Consider the following 23,253-nt stretch of genomic DNA (forward strand, 5'->3'; position numbering starts at 1 on the left):
TTATTCACAAACATAACGCTATGAGTACAATCAGGAAATGATGGGTTTTGAATCATCGTCGAGCTGATTCAAGACCTTCGCCAAAATCACCGAGACCCCCGCTTCGCCTTTGGGACCTGCGGCTGGCCAGTTGGGATGCTGTCACCTTGGTCAAGGAGCTGGGCACCGCCGATCGTGAAGATTTCTCGACTGACAATGCCACCGTGTCCGGTCTCGACAGGCTCAAGCTCTCGGGTGACATTGACAGCGTCGGCGCCATCGGCTGGGCGTCGGAGCGCGATCGTGATGCTCTCCTCATCAAGCAACCCACCCCTCTTGATCTGAGTCGCCGCTCTCCCAAGTTCTCCACCCAACTCCCGCACCCGCCTAGGGAACTTTCGAGCCGATTCGTTCTCCTCAGACAGGCAGCTCGACATGACACCTTCCATGCGGGTGGTATAGGCTTTGCAGGCGCGCGGTCTTCATCGTGTCACCTGTCACGCCGTCTGCCTCTGCAAATCGTTGTACGGCAGAGCAGAGGGTTCTTCCACGAAATCTCCAACAGCCTTGATGATGGAATGGGCAGTCTGCGTGAATTCAAGAGAGGGCACGAAGTGCACACCGCGGATCATCGGATCCTCGTGCGGCACCCAAACCGCATCGAAGCCGTGGGCAAAGGTGTCGACGTAGATCTTGAGAAACGCCTCTCTCACCCAGCCAGTAGTCCGCGTGTCGTATGGCTTGATGTCTGGCTGTACCTCGAAGCTGAGGTCGAAAGTGACGAGCGGCCGAGCTTCTTGGAGTGTAGTGACACTCGATGGCCAGTGACTCGCATGACTCGCATCTTGATCTGACATCGTCGACGCGGTTGGCAATGTGAACCTGTGCCGTGTGCACTCGCGATCTGAGTATGTAAGTTGAGATATCGGATGACTTGGGATAGCAGTAAATCGTGCGGTGGCGAATCCGGGGGGGAGGAGGCCAGCATTCTGTATCGCATGACAAGAGCGCGGACGGAGTGTTCGCCTCGGCCCATCCTTTCAGGGCAGGGACGTGAAAGGGATGAAGCACGTCATCACTTGAGCCTGTTTGAGGGCATGGGCAGATCAGATCTGCCTGAGCAGGTTAGCGACGAGTTCATACATGTTTGGGCCGGAGCCTGGAGGACATATCTGCAAGGATGGCGCGTAAAGGTAGAAACTGATTAGATCTCGAGATCTGGAGCAGGGAGATCTGGAAGAAAGGATCTGCTCAACGACCGTGACGCATGATGCAGATCTCTCTCGAAGCGCGTCAGCTGAGGTCAGCTGGTGGGCCGGGCCGAATATGGGAGAGAGAGAGATAGGGGAAGTAGTTTCTCGGCTCAGACGGGTGCCGCCCGAGCGATTGGGTCAGCGGCGTCTCCACACGTATAAGCGTGCATTAGTGATCCATCCATGTAGCCTTGTACAACACCGTCCCCGTTCACTGGTCGACACGCCCATGCGCAGTCGCCCTTTTCTGGTACTTCCCTTTCCCGCCTGTTCCTCCAGGTCTGCACGTACAGATCGACGCTTCCGGTCTCGTCTGTCTCTCTTCCACCGGTCGCCTACCCGCCAGCTCCCTCCTCCCCCTTTCCCCCTTGCTTCACTCCCACACTCGCAGGCGGCTTGAACGCCCCGAAGCCCTTCGCTTCATACAACAGATCCGTCCGGATGACGATTTTGCCGCCCCCCGCCCCGACCGCTGAACCTTCATGCAAGAGTGAGCCGTGCGTATCGCCATGTGCTGAAGCATCAGCTGAGATCTGATACTCCGTTGGAGGGAGCGGAGTGCGGCTAAACATGAAACGGAGACTCACGGAAACACAACACCGCGCCCTGGATAGGAGCCACCTTGACCGAGTCCATACTTCCTATCCGATCCGGAGAAGGGAGAAAGAAGGTCGTACAGCCAGTGTCGGTCGGGATATCCTGGTTGAGGTAGACGAGAAGGGTGTAGCGAGACCAGAGGGGGTTATCGGGCGGTGACGAGCTGAGGTATCAGCTTGACGTTCTATCGGTAAGCTCGGGAACTGCGCTCACTCGTGCATGTACTCGCCGGTCTCGGGGTGTAGACCCGCTGCTGGCCATGCGCCGTCGATGTGTGGCTGGAGATCAGCTCAAGCCTACTGGAGCGAAGAACGGACGTACCCTGTAGACCTGGTTCTGGGTATACTGATACACCCTGAACCTGGCGTTGATTCCCCTCAGCCTGCCTCCTCCATTCACCACACCGCCTGCCCCATCCGCGACCGGCGCCGTCTGAGGGAAGAACCCCTTTATCCGATCGTAAAAGTGCTCAAGGAATGGCTTATCTGCGAGCCAGACAAAGTTCTTGGCGAGGATAGACGTCTTGGCTCGAGCGCTTCCCTCGGCCGCTTCGTCTGATTCGAATCCGATCGCCGAGGCCGCTTGGACGATTTGTAGGCATTCGGCAGGGGTAAAGACGTCGAGGATGATGAAGGCGCCGGGGACGCCGGGGACGTCGAGGCGTGCGGGCGTGGGAGGAGAGGGGGAGAGGGAGATGGCGGATGGGGCGGAAGCGTAGACTGTGGAATCGTACAGATTAGGAGGACGACGGAGGGGACCTGGAACATGGTGGACTGGGCGGAAGTTGGGGTAAGGCGATACGGGTGGAGTGTCTGGGATGAGCAGGGACGTATGGGGGTACTCACCAAATAGTTTTCCCGCCGACATCATCCCCCACACCTGGATCTCTCCTCGAGTCTTCTCTCTCGCCCGCCATACAGCTTTTGTTCCCCTTACAACCCTCGTATCCGCCTCCTTCTCCGCCTCAGTCCCCATACTCGCCACCCGTAATATCATATCCAGACACCGCATCGCCTCTGGATCCCCCTCCTCATCTACATCCGACGTAGCATCGCACTCCCTCACCCACCGCTGTATCGCCCCGAGCTTTGGCGGGAGCCGCCGAGTGTACATTTCGAATAGCAGGATGAGGGCATCGGTGAACCTCGACTCCTGCAGAGCTGCGGATACCTTGGCGGTGAGGGACGTGCCGAGGGTAGTCCCTTCGGTGAGGATACGGTGGATATCGTGTATATCCCGCTTGAGCGGTTTGAGGTAGGGATCCGAGAGCTCATCTGGGTTCTCGACGAGCGTGCGGAGGACGAGCAAGGTGGATTGGAGCTCCGCGGGAGAGATGAGTTGATCCGAGGTCGGATCGTCAGAGTCAGGCGGGGGAAGATGGGTGGAAGCGACAGCAGCTGCGGAGAGCTCCTGCCTTTTCCGCTTCTTGTTCTTTTGCTGGGCGTTCTTCCCCATTGTGGGCAGAGAGCTGGGCAGAGTAAAGGGGTGGATGGTGGATCAAAGCTTCCGACCGCTCGAGTGAAACGCAAGGGGGTTTACGGCATCCTCACTCAGCCAAATCTGCACTTTGATCAAAAGCTATACTGACTTGCGTGTCTGTATGCTACATCTACTGTATCTCTAGCATTTATCTCCCTCACTATGTCTCTCCGCCCATTGCTCAGCGAGCAGTAGTATCGAAACTCTACTCAGAATGTACGAAAACCGTCGGCGGGGCGTGGCGGCTGGTGCGGAGATGAAAGCGCCTTCTGGCCCGCCGGCCGCCTTCCAGCTCCTCACCCTTTGACGCCCAACTCCGCATGCTCGGTAACCGGTAGACCTGGGTCTCGCTTAGAGCTCGCTTCGTCGCGCGTAATGACTCCGCCTCGACAATACCTTCATGCCCCGTGATCTACGAGCATCATCATTAGCCTTGCTACGGTTGCCTCGCTTCTGAAACACACGGCAAAGGGTTCCTTTGGGTTTCAGCCAAAATTTCTGGGGTCAAAGGGGACAAGTTCGTCATTGACGCCGGATGCGTACATCCACCACCTATACTTTAAGCCAAGGTCCACCCTTGGATATAGAGGAGAGGCTTCAGCAGCGCTCACTGTAGATACCTCCCGCCACTTCCCCTCTACTCTCCATCGCCCTTCATCCGAGCTTGGCCAAATCAGCGAATCGCCCTATAACGCGGCCCACATCCAGTCGATATGTTCGGAATGCCCATGATGGGTATGGGAGGGATGGGTCCAATGGGAATGATGGGCATGGGAATGGGGATGGGGATGATGCCGCCGATGGGTATGCCAATGGGGATGCCGATGCCTCTTGGAATGCCGACGCCAGGTAGGCCATCTCCCAATACTGAAGGAATGAAGCTGACGAACAGGTGTGATGCCCGGTATGCCAGGGATGGGCTTCTATAACTCCCTTCCTGGTCGATTTGGCCGGGATATGCTAGGTCGAGGTGAGCTGTCGGGACACTATCGAAGGAGAGGCCCAGCTGATAGGACCAGACTTTGCGGGTCCGGGCGGAGTGGGGTCGACCCAGCCTTATCGCCCTCCTGATCCATCGTGAGTTTTTCCGCACCTCTCCACGGTCCAGAAGGGGACCCGAGCTGATCATGTAGTGCCCTCCCGCCTATGCCTTTCGGTCTTCCGTTCATCGCTAGGCCGGGCCAAGAAGGATTTGACCAGTATGGACGCATGAGTGAGTTGCTCTGCCGGAAGAAGAGGGACTAAACTCATCCCACAGTCCCACCTGAGCTTCCTGACGGTATGTCTCCCTTCTAGATCTACTCTACTTCGGCCTGTCTTTCACACAGGGCTGATACTCAGGATGGGACGGCTGGGGTCGACCCATCGTCTCTGGCGCCCTCGCTCCTCCACCGGCCGTACCGATGAGCGTCCCGAGCCAGCCTGTCGGCACCGACCCCATGGGCCAAGGGACGCGCGACATGCCCCTCACGTCCGGTTCAGGCGGTCTCGACCGGTCGCAAGGGCAGATGCCGGGCCAGATCCCAATGAGCGCGAGTACGGGCGATACGCCTCTCAGCGCAGAGTCGGGAAGACCGGAACAGTACGTTGGATTCTGGAGCTATTATTCTCCGAATCGGGTCATCAAGGATAAGCGGGCGGGCGCGAAGTGGTTTGAGAGGTAGTCGGCCACGACGGGGCTGAAGGAAGAGGGGTTGGCGATGGGCCGGAAGGGGATGTAAAGGGCATGCATGCCTTTGGCGGAACGGATGCATTTTCTCTTCTATGACCCTCCCTTCTTCACTCCTACATCACCCTCTTGCTCCGAACCATGGCTCATTATCCCAAAGGAGCTAGCTGACTTCACAGACCACCATGCTTCGATCGACCGCCCGCTACCACCGACTCGTACTTTCGGTATGACGACTTTGAGGCATTCGCTCTGTCTGCTGGGGCGCTGAATGAGGCATGGAAGCTGCATATCCCCAGGGAGCTGATCAGCCATGACGTGACTCAGGAAGATTGGTGAGCTGTCCATCCTTCTACCGCAGTCCGTCCGATAGTCTCTCATCCCAGCTATCTGCCGATGCTGATTTACAGGTCCCGCTTCATCTCCGACCTTCGTCGCGAAGCTCTCACTGGCGCCTCACACGGAACATACGACTACACTGCCGCCCTCCACGCCGACCCGTCTCGCGGCGCGCAGCGTGCCAAGGGCCCAACGCCTCAATTGAACGATACCGTCCATTCGCTTCTTGCCAGCTGGGCGGTCGCCTTCTTCCTCCCGCGCGGTATCCGCGTGTACGCCGCACAAGATGGCAAGCGCGTTGTTCCCCCACCTATCGAGCCGACCGGGCGGAATCGGCGGGGATACTCCCGGGCGGACGAGTTCTCGGATACCGCCGAATCGGCGAGCGAAGACGATGATTCCGAGTGGTGGGAGGATGAAGAGGAGAGGAGGCGCGAGGATATGTACCTCCCTCGACGGGAGAGAGGGGTGAGGAGTGCCGAGAGGATGAGGGAGAGGAGGATGGAGAGGAGGATGAGGGAGTTTGAGGCGAATAAGCGCAAGAAGCGAGGTGGAGGTGGGGGTGGGAGAAGTCGTATCGGTGGGAAAGGAGGGAAGAAGGGAGAAGGATGGGAGGTACACTTTGTGCCTAGTGTGCCGACGCTGTGGCAGCCGGGTATGAGGCCTAGGACGTATGGGGAGCCGGTGGTCAGGGTCAGACGGTGAGCGGGGAGAGGTGGGTGGGGGATCAGCTTGAGCGGAGGATGGAGAACCTCGGAGTAAGATTTCTTGTGTAGCTATACGAAGCGGTAGAGCAATGTCATGTCCACCTACAATACTTGCAGCATGCTTCACAGTAATTCTCTCGGTCTCTGGCAAATCCAGGAACAGTACCCCCTACCCTCCGCACGGACCGCCTCCACCGGGCGCTTGGACGCGTTGGAATGTCGAAATTCCCCCTTCTTCTACATCCTCCTCTCATCTTGTCAATATAGCCAAACATGGCCAGCGCACTCGTCAACCCCGATGCTGAGAGACCAGCAGGGCTGGACATGTTCCGCCCTTCAGCCGAAAACGTCGCTGTCAAGGGAAGACACTTTGTGGACTCTCATGGAAGAGTGTTGGATCTGCGGGGGGCGAACGTGAGCAGCTCGAGCAAAGTGTAAGCCACTGGTTTCTCATTGTGTTACACATAGGTCGTGGAGGCCTCGAGCTGATGATGCAGACCGAGTAGACCTTGTCCGCCTTTCCACCTGAGCAAGAATGCGAGTTATGTGGGCAGACCCTTCCCTCTTGCCGAGGCGAGAGAGCACTGGCGCAGGCTTCGCTCATGGGGCTTGACGTTCAGTAAGCTGCAATGCGCTCGCCCCAATGCTGAAGCGGAGACGTAAAGCTGACAGATAGTGCGGATAACGGTCACCTGGGAAGCGCTCGAACATGCTGGACCGTGAGCTAAGCGTCACTCCTCCGTAGATTGAACGTCGAGCTCACTGAACAGGGGACAGTATGATCAGGAGTACCTCGACTACCTCAAGGAGCTTCTTACTATCATGCACGAAGAAGGTGTCGCTGCTTACGTCGTACGTTTACCTTGCCCCGCTGTGTTGTGCGTTGCCCAGAAGCTGACACTGCAGGTGATGCACCAGGACGTCTTCTCACGATACTGTGGAGGGGTGAGCTGACGCGCCCTTGCTATCATTCGGAAGCGTCGCAGCTGACTTGGCAGTCGGGCGCACCGGGTTGGGTAGTAGAAGCTGGCGGGTTCGACCTCGGCGATGACGGAGACAAGCTCGCTTTGGCGGGTGCGGCGTTTCTTGATGGTCTTCGGGGCGGAAGATTACAGGGCGAGCGAGGGCTCTGGCCAACAGGTACGTCTCGAGCCCAGTCTCAGCTGGTACTTGCCACGTTGCGTTTGCTGCGGCAGTAAAGCTAATCTCCATAGGGTACTCCAAGTTGGCGTGTGCAACCATGAAGTGAGCTGGCGACTGTCCATCTAGGGCGACTAGAGCTGACGTTTCAGTACTCTCTTCTGGGGCGGAGAGACTTTTGCGCCCGCCTTCAAAGTCAAGGATAGGACTGGCAAATCCGTCAACATCCAGACGTACCTTCAAGACGCTTTCTTTGGCGCGGTCGATAAGCTCGTCGAGGCCGTAGGCGACCTGCCTGGTGTGCTCGGTTTTGAGGTAAGTTCTATGACTTTTCAGGGATCGGTTCCAGGCGAAGCTGACTGTGTAGCTCATGAACGAGCCTCACCCGGGTTTCATTGGACTCGAGACCGTCCACGCCTGGGTGAGCTATTTCGAAAGCCCATTCTGAATGAGCACAGCAGCTGACATTCCCAGAACTACAATACCGATCTTCACCTCGGTCAATTCCCCTCTCCGCTCCAATCCTTCAGTATGGGCGCCGGCCATCCCACCCCCAACGTCCCCATCTACACCCGCTCGTTCCCTTTCCCCACTCGTCACTCTTCATCCGTCATTGGCAATCCCACCTCCGCTGTCGTTTGGCGCGCCGACGGACCCACCAAGGGCTCATGTCCCTTCGAAAAGGAAGGCGTGTGGCGGTGGTCCGAGCAGAAAAAGACCGCGGTGGCGTTACAGGAGGATTACTTCTCAAAAGACAGGAAAGGGCGGAAGGTGGACTTTTACCAGGACTTCTACTTCCCTTTCGTGAGCAAGTGGGAGGAGGTGCTTGAGAGGAGGCAAGGGAAGGGGAGGGGGATGCGGCTGGTAGAGGCTGTACCGAACGAGTATTGTCCTGATTGGCCGGTCGAGGCCAGACCGAGTAACTTTGTGTATGCCCCACATTGGTGAGTTCTCTATCCTCACCCTTGCGGACGCGGACTGGAGCTGACAGGCAGGTATGACCTCAACTCGATGTTCAAGAAGAAGTTTGGATTCATGACAGTCAATGTCCAGGGTCTATCAAGGGTGAGTCGCTATTTCATCTCGCACTTTTCAAACTTGCCTTGGGCCGCACCCTGCCATTTCTGAATCTCGCCTCCGGCTCCACTTCTGCCAGTCCTGATTACAATGCTGACGTTCCAGGGCATGTTCATCCTCAATGCGCTATACTTTGGTCGGGACGGCGTCATGAAAAACTATGCTCTTCAAATCAAGACGCTGGTTGACAAGGCTCGGGAGAAGCTGGGAGAGGTACCCGTCGTATTCGGAGAGTGCGGGATACCGATGGATCTCAAGTGAGCTACTCAAGTCTGATTCGTACGGCACTGATAGATTGAATGTAAGCTGATTTATTAGCAACGAGGAGGCATTCCGGACTGGCGATTTCTGGGCGCAGGAGCGGATGATGGACAGTCTGTTGTCTGCGCTGGAAGCGAGCCTGGCGTCATTCAAGTGAGCTGATATACTCATGTTGTTGAGCACTGGACGGCAGCTGATACAACAGTCTCTGGTCTTATAATCCGGTGAACAATGACGATATTGGCTGTGATGTGAGTTCTGAGATCCAAGCTGTTAGCAGGATAACGCTGATGACATCAGTGGAACGCCGAACACTTCTCTTGGTATTCGAACGAGAGGCGGGATCAGGAGGTCGCGCAAAAGCCTACCAGTGCAGGGGAGAAAGGCGAGGTTCTGGACCTGGACGCCGGGTCTAGGCTGTTAAACGTCATTGTGGTAAGTGCCGACACTGAACCTACCGACAAGGCACTTGAGCTCATCCTGTAGCGCCCCTACGCCATCGTCACCGCCGGCGTCCCCATGTCCCTCGTTTACTCCACTCAGACCAGCGAATTCTCATACCGCTTCCGCTCGCCCCACACGCCGGCCTCCCCTTCCGCCGCCACATCCACCACCCCTCCTCCCATCTCGGAACTCACCGAGCTCTTCCTCCCACGCCGCATCTACCCATCTCACCTCACCAAGTACATTCTCTCCCCTGGCGGCCGGATCTACTTTGACTGGCCTAACCAACGCGCCTTCATCTGGTTCGTCGATCCCGAGCACTCGTCCGACCCCCGACTGGCCAAGCTGTCCAAGTCTGCCCGGACGAGGCGGGTAGATATCTGGGTCGGCACCAAGAAGGTCGAGGCATGGAAGTGGTGGCAGGTACTGGCGATATTGGTGGCTGTCTTGGCTGTCATTGCGGGCGTGACGGCGCTGCAGCTTGCCGACTGGGAGAAGGAGAGAAAGATGGGATTGAAGCCGTGGGCGGGGGTCAGTATCTGGAAGGCGAAGTGGCTTGACTAGTGTGGTTGGGAGGGTATGTCTGGACTTTTATTACCTCTCTGCCATGTATTGCCACTGCTTGAGCTGTATACTAGGTAGCAGGTGAGCCAGAGATGCACAGCACGGGCTCCATGCCCTGCCCCACATAATAAGGCACCGGCGCGTCGGGCCTTTACGTCACCACCACCTTGGCTGTTTCAAACAACCAACATGGTTTCAGTTCACTCATCCGTACTCAGCCATCACCTGGACATCGTACTACATCATTACGAGTGACATGCTGAGCGACTCGCAGCTCGCTCGTATCAGGATATGACGCAGGAACTGGAGGATCAGACGGAAAGATCACCCCTGGACGATTACTTTCACGGTCAGTCTTGTTGATCGTGATTCCTTTGTCCTCTTTCAGCGCACGCCGCTCTGAGCACGGGCCTTCGCGTGACGAGGCCATGCTGATCTCGCAGATGTAGAGGAGGCGCAAAGTACGAGCATGCCTATCGAGGATGAGCAGCCTGCGGACGGTTTGCGATCCGTCGGTAAAGTGGATACAAATTGGGGAGATGAAGTAAGTTGGCTGTGAAAGGAGCTTTAATCAACTTCGACCTTGGATCTTGACCCTCCTCGGGAGATAGAGCGCGATGCTGATATGCAGACACTTGTCAACCCCACAACCACTCCGCCAAGCGGCTGGACAGGTTCACAGCCAAACACGCCCGGTCCGAGCTCGGCGCGCCACCGCTCAACCCTCGGCTCGTCAATCTCCTCGGTACCCGCGCATGATGACGGTCTCGCCTTCGCGGAGAACTTCAAGTATATCGTCTGCTCTAGCGGTCTACTGGAGAAGGACTTTGCGAATGTCGTGAGGAGCGAGGGTGTTGCTGCGGACGCGCCGGATGTGGATGAGGCGGTGCCTGTGGTTGTGGATCTGGAGGAAGCAGGATCAGCGGTGGGAGGGTGGACACACTGGTGGCGTATTGGCGGGGAGAGATGGGATGCGGTGCCAAGTGGTGCGACGGGAGCAGGATCAGCAGGGTTGGGTTGGAGATACTGGTGGCGAAGAGGCAGGGAGAGATGGGATGTGGTACTGGCGCTTGCGGCGGTTATAGTTGGGGTCATAATTATTGTTGGGTGGGCGAAGGTGTTGGTGACTTCTTCATGCCTGATGGTGGGGATGATCCTTGCGGAGATCTGGCAGAGATCGAAGCAGGTACGTCCTCACAACCCTGGAAGTTGGAATCACGCTGAGACCGAGCAGAGACGACTTCATCCATTGCCCCCTACACTCCCGCCCTCTTCGAACTCATCGGCCACACCGGCCTCACCGGCGCAAGACATCTCCCCTCGCCAAAGCGCTCTCGAATCACTCAAATCCCTTCTATCATCCTGCACATCGCTCGACTCCTCCATCACCACGTCACTCACTCACCTATCTGGCGTCCGGCGAGCTCCAGCTCAAACCAGGCAGCTACAATCGGCGTTACATCAACTATGCACCGAGATGACGGACAACATCGCCTCTGCGTCCAGCTCGCTCGCCGGGCTGGTGGATCATGCCGAACTCAAGACGCTGGGCGAGATGTACGATATTCCCTCGGAAGGGCGCAAGGCGCGACCGAGGATATCGGACCGGACGGATAGCTCGGGTTTGGCGGAAGATATCGGGATAGCGTCGGAGCGGTTTGGCGGTCTCATGGGGGAGAAGTACAGAGATATCGGGCTGGGGCTGGGCGCGGTCCCATCTCCAAGACGTCAGCCGCCCGTACCACTCCAGCTAGACTCGAGCACCACGATTCGCCCACTTCGGACGCAGTATCTGTCTGCGCATACCTCATCATATCCCATGTCGACCACTCGCTCTCTGCCCTCCGGTGCCAATTCTCGGCACAATCGGCATCACTCCCTGCTCCCTTCCCTACCTTCCACGGCGGCATCGGATCAGACGGACCACTTTACCTCGCTGCCTCGGCGCAGCGGACGCCGGCTGTCCAAAAGGGCGAGCTGGGATGTGGGACATGAGACGAGAGGGGGCGAGGCGGGGTTGCTCCAAGCCTGGCGACCGGGGGAGATTAGCACGCCATCCAAAAGGCCGGTGCACGAGCGAAGAATCACGGAGGCAGATGAAGAGGGGGATCTGAGCTGGAGCTCGGCGAGTGGGCAGGAGGACGGTCCGACCGACTCGAGCAATACATCGGCCGATGAGGCGAGCTTGCTGGGGGATCGGCCACTCCCAAGCGGTCTTCGAGCTCTCAATCTACCGTCTAGTCCCACACTCTCCTCCCCTCGTCAAGCCCATACCCCGAAACACGCTTCACCCTTGACTGGACGGCGGAGAACAGGGGATACCGATCCCCTCACGCCAATCCGCTCCGGCATGTCGCTCACGGAATCCGCGGTCCGCCTCGCTGCCCTCTCGTACCCCTCTTCACCTTCAGCTTTCAGCCTACTCCGCCAATCCCATACCCGACTCAGTCTCAACGTCTCGCCGCCTACGGTCAATCCAAAACGGCGAAGTCTCGGGACCATGCCATATAACCACGATCTCCCATCATCGCCGACTCTGCCGTATCTCTCCGGTTCTCAGGGGCTCAGCAGGACCCGTTCGCTCCAGTCGGATCTGCAGGCGGCAAGAGAACGGTCCGCTACCGGCTCTCGCTCGCGTCCAACGTCAATGACGCTATCGGTGTCTTCTTCGGTCCGGTCCGGAATGTCTACCTCCCAGCTAAGTCCTGCCTCACCTTCATTCCCGCTGGACAGTTCGACCAACTTCGTTCCCCTACCATCTCCTCATCGACCTCATCGCATCCCGTCGGTCTCGCCACTTACTACCCCCGCTTTGCAGGCCGCTTGCCTGGGCATGCATCTCAAGCGGCGACGCGTCGCCTGCTCGCTGCTCGCGCTGAGATGGACGGAAGAGGCGGATGGGTACTGGCAGGACGTCAGGGAGGCGCTTGAACAGCTGCGGGAAGGCATCGAGAGGGAGACCTTGAAGCTAGGCGCGATCTTGGCCGGCCAGGCGGATCCAGGCCTGGAAGCGGAAGAACGGTACCAGCGGCTAACACCGCCGTGGTCGGGAGGTCTTCCCTTCGCTCCTAGTGTCCAGAAGCCGAACGGGGACTTTGCGCCCACCACATCGGATAAGGAGAAGATGGAGGGCCATGTGGTGATCATCCAGAAGGCGTTGGAGCGGGCATGGGAGGAAACGGCGATGTTGCGGCGTCACTTGGCGGGCGACCAATCCATCTCAGCGGAGGAGTTGGACCTCGGTCCGAGTGCGCGGAACTGGGCGGGACTGAGAGAAGAGCTGGGGATCATGGTGCGGGAGGTCGAGCGTGGAAGGGAGACGCTGGCGTCGTTGTCTGGAGGCGCTCGTCAGCCTCTGCAGGAATCTGCGGAGGATGTCGATACCTCTGGCGATGCTCCTACCTTCCTTCGGACATGGGACGATACCGACGCGCTCCCTCCTCGCTCAGTCTCGGTCGGAACTACAGCCAACACCGATCTCGCCTCGCCTGAACGGCAGCACGACGGCGACGACACGCCAGAGGTGCTCGCTCCGGCCGGTCTTGACGAGATCTACGAGGCAGACCTCGGTGTTCCAGAGCGTCCGGATGATCTGGGGCTGGGAAAGATGGGCAGGGCGGAACGGGTGGGGATGATGAAGCTCGCTCGGGCTGAAGGTTTGACCTTGGGGGAGTACATGCGGAGGAACATGGGATCGGGCGAGGATGTGGTGGTTCAGAAGAGGGGAGAGGGTGGACAGAAGGTGGTGGATGAGCTGAAAGGGGTGTTGGGGCTTGTGAGGATGAAGAAGGGACTGCCGGGTGGGGTGGACAGCGAGGGACGGGCGGACCAGCTTGCGCTCGGCAAGACTTCCTCGACAATCCGCACTGCTCCCGGACCAAAAGAAGCCAGTGGACCTTCACTCCCGGCCGCCGTCCCCGCCATCGGGCAATCGATCAGCCCTCTTCCTTCCAACGAGCCGACTACACCTCTACCCTTCTCTCGCTTCCTCTCACATCGCTCTGCCGATATCGCGGCTTCGGCCCCTACTTCTACGCTGGGCATAGCCGACGCGGTCGGCTTGTCTGCGCTCTCAAGCGATACTCAATCGCGCCAGTCGATGCAGTCGGAGTTGATGAGGGTCTTTGGGGGATCGGGTGCAGGGGGAAGGAATGAGGAGTAGGGAAGAACGTGATTTCCAGGAGGCATCCTGTTGTAGCTATATATTGACCATCATAAGCATACTCTCATACTGTGCACTCCCTCCGCCTGCCCGGTGCCTGCTTCCTGGCAGGGCTCCCAGGTATCAGGAGCAGCAGTGGCTGGTAGATCTCGGACGATCAACGATGCTTGAGAGACCCTTTACGACATCCTCGGCCTCCGATCAGCCCAGCTGCTGCAGCCAAAGGAACGCTGTCCACAACGTTGATCTTTGCTTACTTTCTCTTCGTAACATCGCTTGTTGTTCTTCGATACTTCCACAGAAGTAAGGGATCATGACCCTCTCGTATCTGGTATCGACAGCCGGGCATGCTCAGCATCAGAACGATACCCACCCGCACGATGTCCAGTCGATCCTCCAACTCATTGTCGACGGCGCAAAGGAGTTTAAGGATGAGAAGGTCGTAGGTTTCACAAGGGAGGATAAGGGCTCTTGGGTGTGTGATCGCTACTGTGAGTGATGTGGTCTCAGCTGAGGTGAAGAGGATCCATGCGCTGACCACGAAGCATACGTCGAGCTACTGTCTCTTGCGACGGCAATGGAGGATATGCTGCGTCGGAGCGGTATCCCTCGAGCTCAGGAGGGAGTGGTCTCCCTGCTCTGTCCAACGGGGCTGGATTTTCTGGTCTCTTGGATAGCGCTTATGCGTATGGGCTATGGTGTCGTCTTCACAGCGTGAGTGTCCACCCGTCCTATAGAGTGTGGAAGATAGTCCAACCCCTCGCCTGTGGAGATCTCCTCCATATACTTTCGCTGATCCTCAGACCCCAGTGCTCCCCCTCTGCCGTGGCTCACCTCGCCAACTCCTCATCTTCGGCGTACATCATCTATCACCTGAAGTACCAAGAGCTCGCTGCAGCCGCTCGTCCCCTTTCCAGCCAAATCCCGCTCGTCGAGCTTCCGCCATTACCCACCGTCTCGCCTTCGCATCCCTTACCGCCCGCACCAGAGGTATCACTTCCACACGCCGGTTCCGTCTCGCACATCTTCCACACGTCAGGGACGAGCGGTACTCCCAAGCCCATCCCCCATACCCACTACGGCAGTGTCGCGCCCCTCCCACGCCGAGCTCTCCCTTCCTATCTCCACGACTACGCTTCAGGATCGGACATGGCCCCTTCTGGTTCGGCAGCATTCACCACAACTCCGCTCTTCCACGGTGGCGTCTCGGACTTGCTGCGAGCATGGATGGCGCGAAGTATGATCTATTTCTACCCCACAAGCGATACGGCCATCACCGTGTCGAACGTCGTCAAGGCGGTCGAGGGCTGTAATGGGCCCCCACCGCCTCTGTCGGCCAAGCGAGGGATGGGGAAGATATCGGAGGATCAGCTGGAGGAGCGGGACTGGCGCTTCAAGGCGACTGCGTTCTTGTCGGTTCCATATATCCTCACCATACTGGCGGAGGACGAGGATGGGCCGGGAATGGAGATGCTCAGGAAGATGGAGCTGGTCAGTACGGGTGGAGCGCCCCTGGACTCGGCGGTAGGTGACAGGATGGTCCAGCGTGGAGTGAGGCTGGTCAGCAGATTGGGAAGCAGCGAGTGTGGATGTAGGTCTGTCGTGTGTCCGTTCTCAGCCGGAGCTGATGGATAGTCTTGCTCAGCTCGCATCGCGATTATCATACCGAAATGGACTGGGAGTGGCTGAGGAACGACTCGCGTTACGCGGATGCGCTTGTCTTTGAGCCTGTAGGGGATGGAAGGTACGAGATGGTCGTGTCGGATCAGTGGAGGAGCAAGGCAGGTTGGTCTCTGATCTTCAGGCGAATCGAGCTGACACCACAGACAAAGAGCAATCGGGAGGACGGGAGTTACGCTACTGGAGATCTGTACGAGCGACATGAGCGCAAGCCTGGGGTATGGCGATACGCGGGCAGAGGTGATGACGTCTTGGTCATGGTGAGTCGGATTCACACTGACCCAGGTCTGAATTAGACTGACCCTTACAGAGCAATGGCGAGAAGGCATCTCCTGGGCCTATTGAGCTGGCTTTCCGCTCTTCACCACTCATCGCCGATGTTCTCGTTGTCGGCGCCCAGCGGTCCCAGCTCGGCCTCCTTCTCTTCCCTCGACAGACTGCTTACCCTATCTCTCCGACTCTTCTGCGAGACCTCGCCCCGCAGTTCAAGCGCGCCAATGACGCTTCGCCGACGTATGCGCAAGTCTCGACCGAGATGTGCGCGATCATCGACATTTCGAGCGGGAAGGAATTGCCCAAGAGCAGTAAAGGGACGATACAGCGGGGAGTGGCGAATGAGGTGTTCAAGGAGGAGATTCAGGCGCTGTATGGCGGTGGGGAGGAGCAGGGTGGGCCGGATCTGCCAAAGAGGTCGGTCGGGGAGATTGCGGAGGAGGTGGAGCGGATCATAGTGGGTGTGGTACAGTCGAAGCTCAAGGTCGAGGGGCTGCGGATGGGAACGGATCTGTTCAGCTGGGGCGTGGACTCGCTCATGGCCACGAGAATACGAAATGCCATGCTCAAGGTGAGTACTGCGTTGGTCGTATATCTGCTGTGTTGAGTGGTTTGGCTGATGGTGCAGAGCTTGAACATCGGTACTGGCAAGTTGTCGACCAATGTTGTGTTTGAGAGACCGACAATCACCTTGTATGTCGTCCCAAACTTGAGGACAGGGCCTGTAGGAGATTCAGCCAGCTGATGAACACAGACTCGCGCAGCATGTCCATGATCTGCAGGAAGGCCGAACGACATCGTCAGACCCAGCGTCGGACGCTTCGCAACTCATGCGCGACTTGGCGGACAAGTACGGCTCGTTCAGCAAGTCAGCAGTCCGACCTGTTGAGCGAGAGAAGCGGAACGAAGGACGGACCATTGTAAGCGTTCCATACAGTCATCTCAGGGAGAGAAGCTGACCATACGCAGCTTCTGACAGGCGCTACTGGCTCACTAGGCTCCTACCTCCTGCAAGAGCTCCTCGCCAGTAATCCAGACGACAGGGTCATGTGCCTCGTGCGAGCAGGAAACAACGAGACTGCCGAACGACGAGTACGAGCCGCGATGAGCTCGCGCGGGCTCTCGTACAACCCGGACAGGACGGAGATGTATGGGTCGAATCTGGCACTGGAGGATCTGGGCCTGGGCAAGGAGTTGTGGTATGGAAGTATCGTCAAGAGAGTGGATATTGTCATTCATGTGAGTCTGGCTTCCCATGATGCGAGTGGTGACTGATTCTACAGGCGGCCTGGCCGGTGCACTTCAGTAGCAGCTTGATTTCTTTCGAGGACAACATCAAGGGTGAGTCTCTGCCCAGTCGGCGCTGTGTGTATGAGCTGACCGATAGGTACCCGAAACTTGATCGACCTGATCGCCCAGACCTCGTCCGCCAAGCTATACTTTTGCTCCTCTCTCGCTTCAGTCCTCAGCGGCTCGTCATCCGGCCCAATCACGGAGGACCGGACGGACGACCCGTCCACCGCTTCAGGGATCGGATACTCTCAGTCCAAGTGGACGACCGAGCAGGTCTGCCTGCGCGCCAATGAGGCTCTATCGGGGACGGGCACAGAAAAGGAGGGACGAGTGGGGATCCTGCGTGTGGGGCAGTTGTGTGGGGATAAGCAGAGTGGGAGGTGGAATGAAAAGGAAGGGTGGCCTTTGATGATCCGGACGGCGGAGGAGGTCGGGTGTTTGCCACTGCTGGATGAGGTATGTCCTTCGCGGCTGCTTTGGGACAGCGCAGGGATGCTGATCTGCAGAACCCGACGTGGCTACCGGTCGATATCGCCGCGAAAGCTATGTGAGTCCCTTCTTTTATCCCCCATACGCTGCGCTGCGCACACCCCAAAATTCGGGCTCCATTGATCCTCCTAGTATCGATATCATCGCTACACCCATCTCCCCCTCTCTGCCAATCTACCATATCGTCCACCCTACACCATTCGCCTGGACGTCCATGCTCGACCACCTCGAAGCGGCGGGGCTGGAATTTGCGCGCGTACCCCCTGCGGAATGGGTGGAGAGGATGGACCGGAGTGAGGAGGATCTGGAGAAGAATCCTAGTAGAGGGATGTTGGAGATGTGGCGGGGTGCCGTGAGTCCTGACTCGCTCTCCGCTCTGAGCGCTCGCTGAGAGCTCGGCATTGACCTCGTCTTCGACATCGTGGCTGATCCTATACAGTACGGTCCGAACTCGATAAAGACTGACGATCGGGCTATTGAGACTCGTCGAGCCCAAACGGCGTCACCGAGTCTGCGGCAAGTTGAGCCAATTGGGGAAGAGCTGGTGAAGACTATGGTGGCTGCCTGGCGTGAATCTGGGTTCTTGAAGAAGCGGAAGTCTAGCGTAGAAGAATAGAAGTCTATGCATCTTGCATGATCTACACATCTATATACTTTTCCCCTTTTGCTTTCTGCCTTACTCCCTGCTGGCTGCTGCACAGTCCTAGCCCTAATCCTCCCTTCCGGTGCACACCGACACCTCGCACGCGTCCCTCTCCCCAGTATACGGGTCCCACCCATCCAGCATCTGACTGGTATACACCAACCCTGGATCACCGTCCGCCTGCACTCCCTCCGCCTCTTCCGGCACCCAGAGCGTTTCGTCGATCGGCCCATTCTTGAACGCGCTGTCCCAGTCGGACTCGTTTGTTGGGTTGGGAGTAATGGGGGGTTGAGAGGTGGGGCGGGTCTGCGAAAGGATGGCGCGCTTGGAGACGGGGGAGGCGCGGACGTAGGAGAGGTAAGGAGGGTTTCCGGGCTTGACGACGTTGTCGGCCACGAGGACGGTTCCCTGGGGTGTCAGCCAGGAGTCATGGGTTCCATATGTGATGGACACCAAGCGAGCAAAGGAGACATACCGGACCGACCAGTCCTTCCTCCTCCATCACCTTCAGGTCGATGGTGTAGAGCGGCTTGAGGTGGTCCAGGAACACCATGTCAAACTTTAGCGGACGAGGCATGTTGAGGGTTTTGCGAAGATTCTTGAGCGAGGTGGTAGAGCTTCCAGTGACGATCTAGGGGCGTCAGCGCTGTCTTTTCTCCCCTTCCGTATGGTAATACGAGACTGATGCTCGGCGCACCTTGACGACCTTGTCGAGACCTGCGAGCTTGAACGCCCCTCGGGCCGTATCGGCGTAGACCTCGCTCTTCTCCAGCGAGATGTATCCTGCGCGGTCTTCTTCGGGGTTGGAAGTCCATTCGTGTGGGTAGACCGAGTTGGGGTGCTGCGAGGGGAGTTGCTATATGATGAGCTTGGAATCAAGGAGGAGGTGAAAGAAGGAGAGGAACTCACGCGAGAGAAGGAGATACCAGAGAACCCGACATAAGACCCCAGCTCGAGAATCAACTACTCCCATCAGCTCTTCCTGACCTACAGGCCGGCTACATAGCTCACCTTTGGCTTCCGCTCACTGATCAAGGCCTCGACTTTCCGCCCCTTCGTATCCCCCACACTCATCAAATAGCTATTCTCCTGCTTCCCAAACTCATGGATCGCATCCAAAACCCGCTGGCTCTTGTCCTGGAGAGAGAGGGAGGCGGTTTGGTCCGCCGATAGCTCGGGAAGGGAGTTGAGATGCTTGAGGAGAGCTTCTTCGCGGCCGTCGCCCTGTAGTCAGTCAGCTGGTGCGGCTTGGATGAGATGAGGAGAGGTAGAGAAAGACTAACGTGGAAGACGGTGCCCTGGACCGGCTCTGTTGGTCAGCTTGGCCCTCGCAGGAGGTGACATCAGAGAAGGCAGGACCGGACGCTGTCTTCTGGAAGAAAAGCGTGCAAGCACAGCGGCCGGCTGGGTCAAGGGAGGGAATATCTCGTCCGAGCTGGACGACTCACCATGATACTTGGGTGGTGGCTGGGGGCTGGACATGTCGGTGCTGAACGAGGAGCAGATGCAAGGTGAGGTTGGCTATCGCTAGGCTGCTGAAGCTGATGCTTCTCTTGTGGCTGATGATGTCTCTTCGGACGTGGAGTTCCGACAGGGCCGAAATCTAATCAATAATCTATGATGATGACCCTCCTTTCCGTTCCTCCTTTGCTTCGCTGTGACCCTCGTTTCCATCCGAGACTCTCGGAAGAGAGACTTGGGACAGCGCGTCATTGAATGGATGGCATGGCAGTCGCGTCGATGGCTCACCTCGACCTCAGACGTCTTCGCCACGCCGAGCCGGCCGAGCGAGTCCATTCAACACCGCTTCGATCGGTAGACTCCCTCCCGCGATCAAGACAATGACAGAGATCGTACAGTAGCCTAGGCACGGCTGAGCTCATACAGAGCAGTGATGACTGGAGGTATGGCCTATGGCGAGCTTGGATGGATGATGACGTCATGCCGTTACCAGCAACTGCCGCTCCGTTGCCGCTTCCCTCCCCTCGCCTTCCCGCCCGATCTGATCAAGTCGAGTGATCACTGCTATCTCTCCGATCTGGCTTGATCAGATAAGATTAGCAACCCGTCGGCCGATCCTCTGCTCTGTCGACCGCTCGCCAGCTGCATTCCAGTGCATTCCCCGACCTCGCGGATGCTAAAAGGATGCTCAGATCGATCTGAATCAACGTCAGCGGTAACGGAATAACCGGAGCGGTGTTTCGATTGATCCAAGGCGGCATCGGCGTACCTGAGTGAGACACACCTAACTCTACCTTTCTTCACCTGGCTTGCTGACGGCGTGACAAACGTGTCCCTCTCGTCGCTGCGCCTTAGCCTTCTTCCACCACGGTCACTACCAGCAGCCGTGCCCAGCGCCGCGATCATCAGCATCAGCGTCAGCGTCAGCGATCGTCGGAACAGCGGCTGCTGCAACTCCGATGGCAATGGCTCGGCTCGGCATCTCTGACGATCAGAGATCATGCATCGAGGACGAGGCCTCCACAAGTGTGGGTGTGGGTGGTTGGGTGGGGGAGAGGGAAGGGAGAGGCGAGACAAGGAACGGCAGGTGAAACGAGGGTGGGATGATGGCGTGCCTTGTTTCTTAGCGTTTGATTGGATTCTTTTGATCGCTCGCTTACTTTGATCCGATCAAGCCACTGTACAGCTTCCTCCCTCCCTTTCCTATATAAACTAGAGACGATCCCCAGCATCCCCCCTCTTTCCCCTTCTGACCTTTTGCTTCTGATTCCCACCAAGCTCACCCCCACCCACCCACGCACATCACACTACCACTACCCCCTCACACCCACCCTACCATCCACCATGTCTGATCTCACTGCCAAGGTTACCAAGCCCGAAGCCGGCTCCATGCAGGTGGACGGCTACGAGGCGCTCAAGTACAACTTCCACTACACCTCGCCCGTCTTCGACGTCAAGAACGAGAAGCTCGCCAGCATCTATGAACGGTGGCAGCGGGTCTTGATCATCATGGACAAGAGTGAGTTTCGGTTTTGAGCTGTTCCTTCGGTTCTGTGGGGGTTTGTGATGGGAGGTGATGGGGCTGGTTGAGCAGGCTGGAGGGTTGTGTGATGGGGCATCAGTCGGAAGAGGGACAATAGCGACAGTGTAGGCTGGTGAGAAGCAGATGATGGTTGTCCTTGTATTTCCTCCATCACTTCCTCAGCCCCCCTCTGTTCCTCCTACCCTCCTCCCTTCCTCCTACCCTCGCTTTGAGCTTGAAGCGGTCTCGTCCTGCCCTCCTCGCCCCCTCCCCCGACTGAACTGACCCCTCAGTCGTCCACCCCATCTACAAGGACCAGATCGAGACCTACTTCAAGCACTACAACATTGCCATCACCTGGAAGGTTGTCAACGGGGGCGAGCTCAACAAGACCATGGACGTGAGTACCTCTTCCTCTCCCACTGGGCCTCTACTGACTCGCAGACCATGCTCGAGATTGTAGACGCCATGGACGAGTTCGGGATCGTCCGTACCGAGCCAACCCTCGTCGTCGGCGGTGGCCTCATGACCGACGTCACTGGCTACGCTTGCGCGTCGTACCGCCGAAGCTCCAACTTCATCCGTGTCCCCACCACCCTCATTGGTCTTATCGACGCCAGCGTCAGTATTAAGGTCGGGATCAACCACCGCAAGCTCAAGAACCGGTATGTCCCCCCTGATCCCCCCTGTGTCCGACGGAAGCTGACCAACAGTCTCGGTGCCTACCACGCCCCCCTCCACACCTTCCTCGACTTCTCCTTCCTCAAGACCCTCCCCGTCGGGCAGGTCCGGAACGGTTTCGCCGAGCTCGTCAAGATTGCCTCGGTCGGTGACAAGGCCGTCTGGGACCTGCTCGTCAAGCACGGCGAGAGGCTCGTTGAGACTGGCTTTGGCTACAATGGCGGCGAGGAGGTCAGGGAGGCGGGTACCAAGATCTGCCACCAGGGTATCGAGACCATGTTGGAGGTGAGTCAGAGCTAGCATCGTCGGTGGTTTGGGCGCGAGCTGACAAGACAGCTCGAGACCCCCAACTTGCACGAGCTCGGTCTCGACCGTGTGATCGCTTTCGGCCACACCTGGTCCCCAACCCTCGAGCTCACTCCCCGTATCCCCCTCCGTCACGGTCACGCCATCACCGTAAGTTTTCTCTCCTTTCGTAGTCCACGCCTGACGTTCCCGTCCATCATCTAGGCATGCGCTGACCTTCAGATCGACATGGCCTACTCCATCACCCTCGCTCACTCCAGGGGTCTCATTAACGACGCCCAGCGCGACGAGTGGTTCACCCTCGTCTCCTCGGTTGGTCTTTCGATGGACCACGAGGACTTTACCGAGGAGCTCATCGCTGTCGCCACTGAGGCTATCAAGTGAGCATCTTGTTCTCCATATGTTCAAGCTCAGCTGACATCTCGTAGGAAGACCCGTGACGGCAAGCAGCGTTTCGCTGTCCCCGACGGCCAGTTCGGCCAGTGCAAGTTCCTCAACGACGTCCCAATCTCGGAGCTTCAGTCAGTCCTCCGCACGCACAAGGAGTTTGTCAAGTCCCGCTTTGGCTCGGGCGCCGGCAAGGAGGCGTTTGTCGATGCTGGGGATCTCGGAGCGGAGCCAGAGGCGTACGCCAAGGGCGATGCGACCGACGGCGAGGAGACGGCCGAGTCTCTCAAGAGGAAGAACATCAAGGGCAACGGCGTCAAGAGCGCCGCGGTCGGGGCTGGGGCTGTGCCAGTCAACGGCTCGGGTCACGTTACCAACGGGGTGAGAGTCTGTGCTTGGAGGTCGATGGACAACAGCTGATGATATAGATCGTGGGGACTGCCGAGTGCGGGTGTTAAGCGCTGAGCTTCAACGCTCGGTGTTACGCATCAATCATCTCAGAACATCGGTCTCGTAGTTATATCATAGCATACACGCGAAAGTAGAGTAAAGATGAGGCTGGTAGTCTCAGTTCAGAAGTAAAAGCTGCACATATGTAGTGTACGATCCCCCATCCATGCATATCCGACATTGTACATGTCACTTCTTGCCTCGCTTCATTTGGTCCTCTCCTCCGATCGATCTCTGGTGACCGCCATCGAAGCCAGCGAGATGAGAGGGAGGCGATGACATCAATGGCTGCTTGCCCTATATCTTATCCGAAGCTGGAAGAGAAGCTCGAACCTTGTCTTCACACCTCATTCCTCTGCAAGGCGTCGACTCCTGCTCCTGATCGATTTGGTCACCT

General features: G+C 57.8%; 8 protein-coding genes across 8 annotated transcripts; 5 read left to right on the plus strand and 3 right to left on the minus strand.

The window, feature by feature from the left end:
- Positions 1-86: 86 nt before the first annotated feature.
- Positions 87-836, minus strand: MKK02DRAFT_37451 (uncharacterized protein; the record flags this gene model as incomplete). The annotated part of the gene is made up of 2 exons (XM_053089656.1): positions 87-459; positions 508-836. The coding sequence occupies 2 exons, from the start codon at positions 834-836 to the stop codon at positions 87-89; spliced, it is 702 nt and encodes a 233-aa protein (XP_052944350.1).
- A 731-nt stretch (positions 837-1,567) lies between these two features.
- MKK02DRAFT_34221 (uncharacterized protein) lies at positions 1,568-3,284 on the minus strand (the record flags this gene model as incomplete). The annotated part of the gene is made up of 5 exons (XM_053088874.1): positions 1,568-1,746; positions 1,820-1,992; positions 2,043-2,107; positions 2,151-2,641; positions 2,675-3,284. The coding sequence occupies 5 exons, from the start codon at positions 3,282-3,284 to the stop codon at positions 1,568-1,570; spliced, it is 1,518 nt and encodes a 505-aa protein (XP_052944351.1).
- Positions 3,285-4,099: 815 nt separating this feature from the next.
- MKK02DRAFT_16127 (uncharacterized protein) lies at positions 4,100-6,021 on the plus strand (the record flags this gene model as incomplete). Its single annotated transcript, XM_053085582.1, has 9 exons — positions 4,100-4,157; positions 4,201-4,278; positions 4,304-4,385; positions 4,442-4,521; positions 4,567-4,587; positions 4,650-4,890; positions 5,157-5,312; positions 5,388-5,866; positions 5,921-6,021. The coding sequence occupies 9 exons, from the start codon at positions 4,100-4,102 to the stop codon at positions 6,019-6,021; spliced, it is 1,296 nt and encodes a 431-aa protein (XP_052944352.1).
- A 275-nt stretch (positions 6,022-6,296) lies between these two features.
- Positions 6,297-9,509, plus strand: MKK02DRAFT_16516 (putative cytoplasm protein; the record flags this gene model as incomplete). Its single annotated transcript, XM_053085647.1, has 16 exons — positions 6,297-6,457; positions 6,521-6,642; positions 6,700-6,742; positions 6,794-6,875; positions 6,930-6,968; positions 7,022-7,163; positions 7,238-7,268; positions 7,316-7,478; positions 7,531-7,584; positions 7,638-8,107; positions 8,159-8,228; positions 8,346-8,497; positions 8,559-8,654; positions 8,707-8,752; positions 8,802-8,936; positions 8,988-9,509. 16 exons carry the CDS (start codon positions 6,297-6,299, stop codon positions 9,507-9,509), a joined length of 2,328 nt encoding a protein of 775 aa, XP_052944353.1.
- A 2,839-nt stretch (positions 9,510-12,348) lies between these two features.
- Positions 12,349-13,299, plus strand: MKK02DRAFT_7814 (uncharacterized protein; the record flags this gene model as incomplete). The annotated part of the gene is made up of 1 exon (XM_053093697.1): positions 12,349-13,299. A coding segment is annotated over one exon (951 nt), but the record flags the coding sequence as incomplete, so codon positions are not given.
- A 685-nt stretch (positions 13,300-13,984) lies between these two features.
- MKK02DRAFT_37455 (uncharacterized protein) lies at positions 13,985-18,022 on the plus strand (the record flags this gene model as incomplete). Its single annotated transcript, XM_053089657.1, has 14 exons — positions 13,985-14,162; positions 14,217-14,385; positions 14,475-15,262; positions 15,307-15,401; positions 15,498-15,611; positions 15,662-16,195; positions 16,253-16,317; positions 16,379-16,544; positions 16,594-16,863; positions 16,908-16,965; positions 17,012-17,373; positions 17,424-17,464; positions 17,539-17,758; positions 17,846-18,022. 14 exons carry the CDS (start codon positions 13,985-13,987, stop codon positions 18,020-18,022), a joined length of 3,237 nt encoding a protein of 1,078 aa, XP_052944355.1.
- A 93-nt stretch (positions 18,023-18,115) lies between these two features.
- On the minus strand, positions 18,116-19,531 carry MKK02DRAFT_37456 (S-adenosyl-L-methionine-dependent methyltransferase; the record flags this gene model as incomplete). The annotated part of the gene is made up of 7 exons (XM_053089658.1): positions 18,116-18,457; positions 18,525-18,680; positions 18,747-18,905; positions 18,959-19,012; positions 19,061-19,273; positions 19,333-19,358; positions 19,498-19,531. The coding sequence occupies 7 exons, from the start codon at positions 19,529-19,531 to the stop codon at positions 18,116-18,118; spliced, it is 984 nt and encodes a 327-aa protein (XP_052944356.1).
- Positions 19,532-20,854: 1,323 nt separating this feature from the next.
- On the plus strand, positions 20,855-22,864 carry MKK02DRAFT_37457 (uncharacterized protein; the record flags this gene model as incomplete). Its single annotated transcript, XM_053089659.1, has 8 exons — positions 20,855-21,029; positions 21,326-21,432; positions 21,477-21,697; positions 21,746-21,998; positions 22,050-22,169; positions 22,242-22,399; positions 22,448-22,787; positions 22,835-22,864. The coding sequence occupies 8 exons, from the start codon at positions 20,855-20,857 to the stop codon at positions 22,862-22,864; spliced, it is 1,404 nt and encodes a 467-aa protein (XP_052944357.1).
- Positions 22,865-23,253: the final 389 nt, after the last annotated feature.

The sequence above is a fragment of the Dioszegia hungarica genome, assembly GCF_025882075.1.
Source record: "Dioszegia hungarica strain PDD-24b-2 chromosome Unknown MKK02contig_11, whole genome shotgun sequence".
Classification (NCBI taxonomy): Eukaryota; Fungi; Basidiomycota; class Tremellomycetes; order Tremellales; family Bulleribasidiaceae; genus Dioszegia; species Dioszegia hungarica.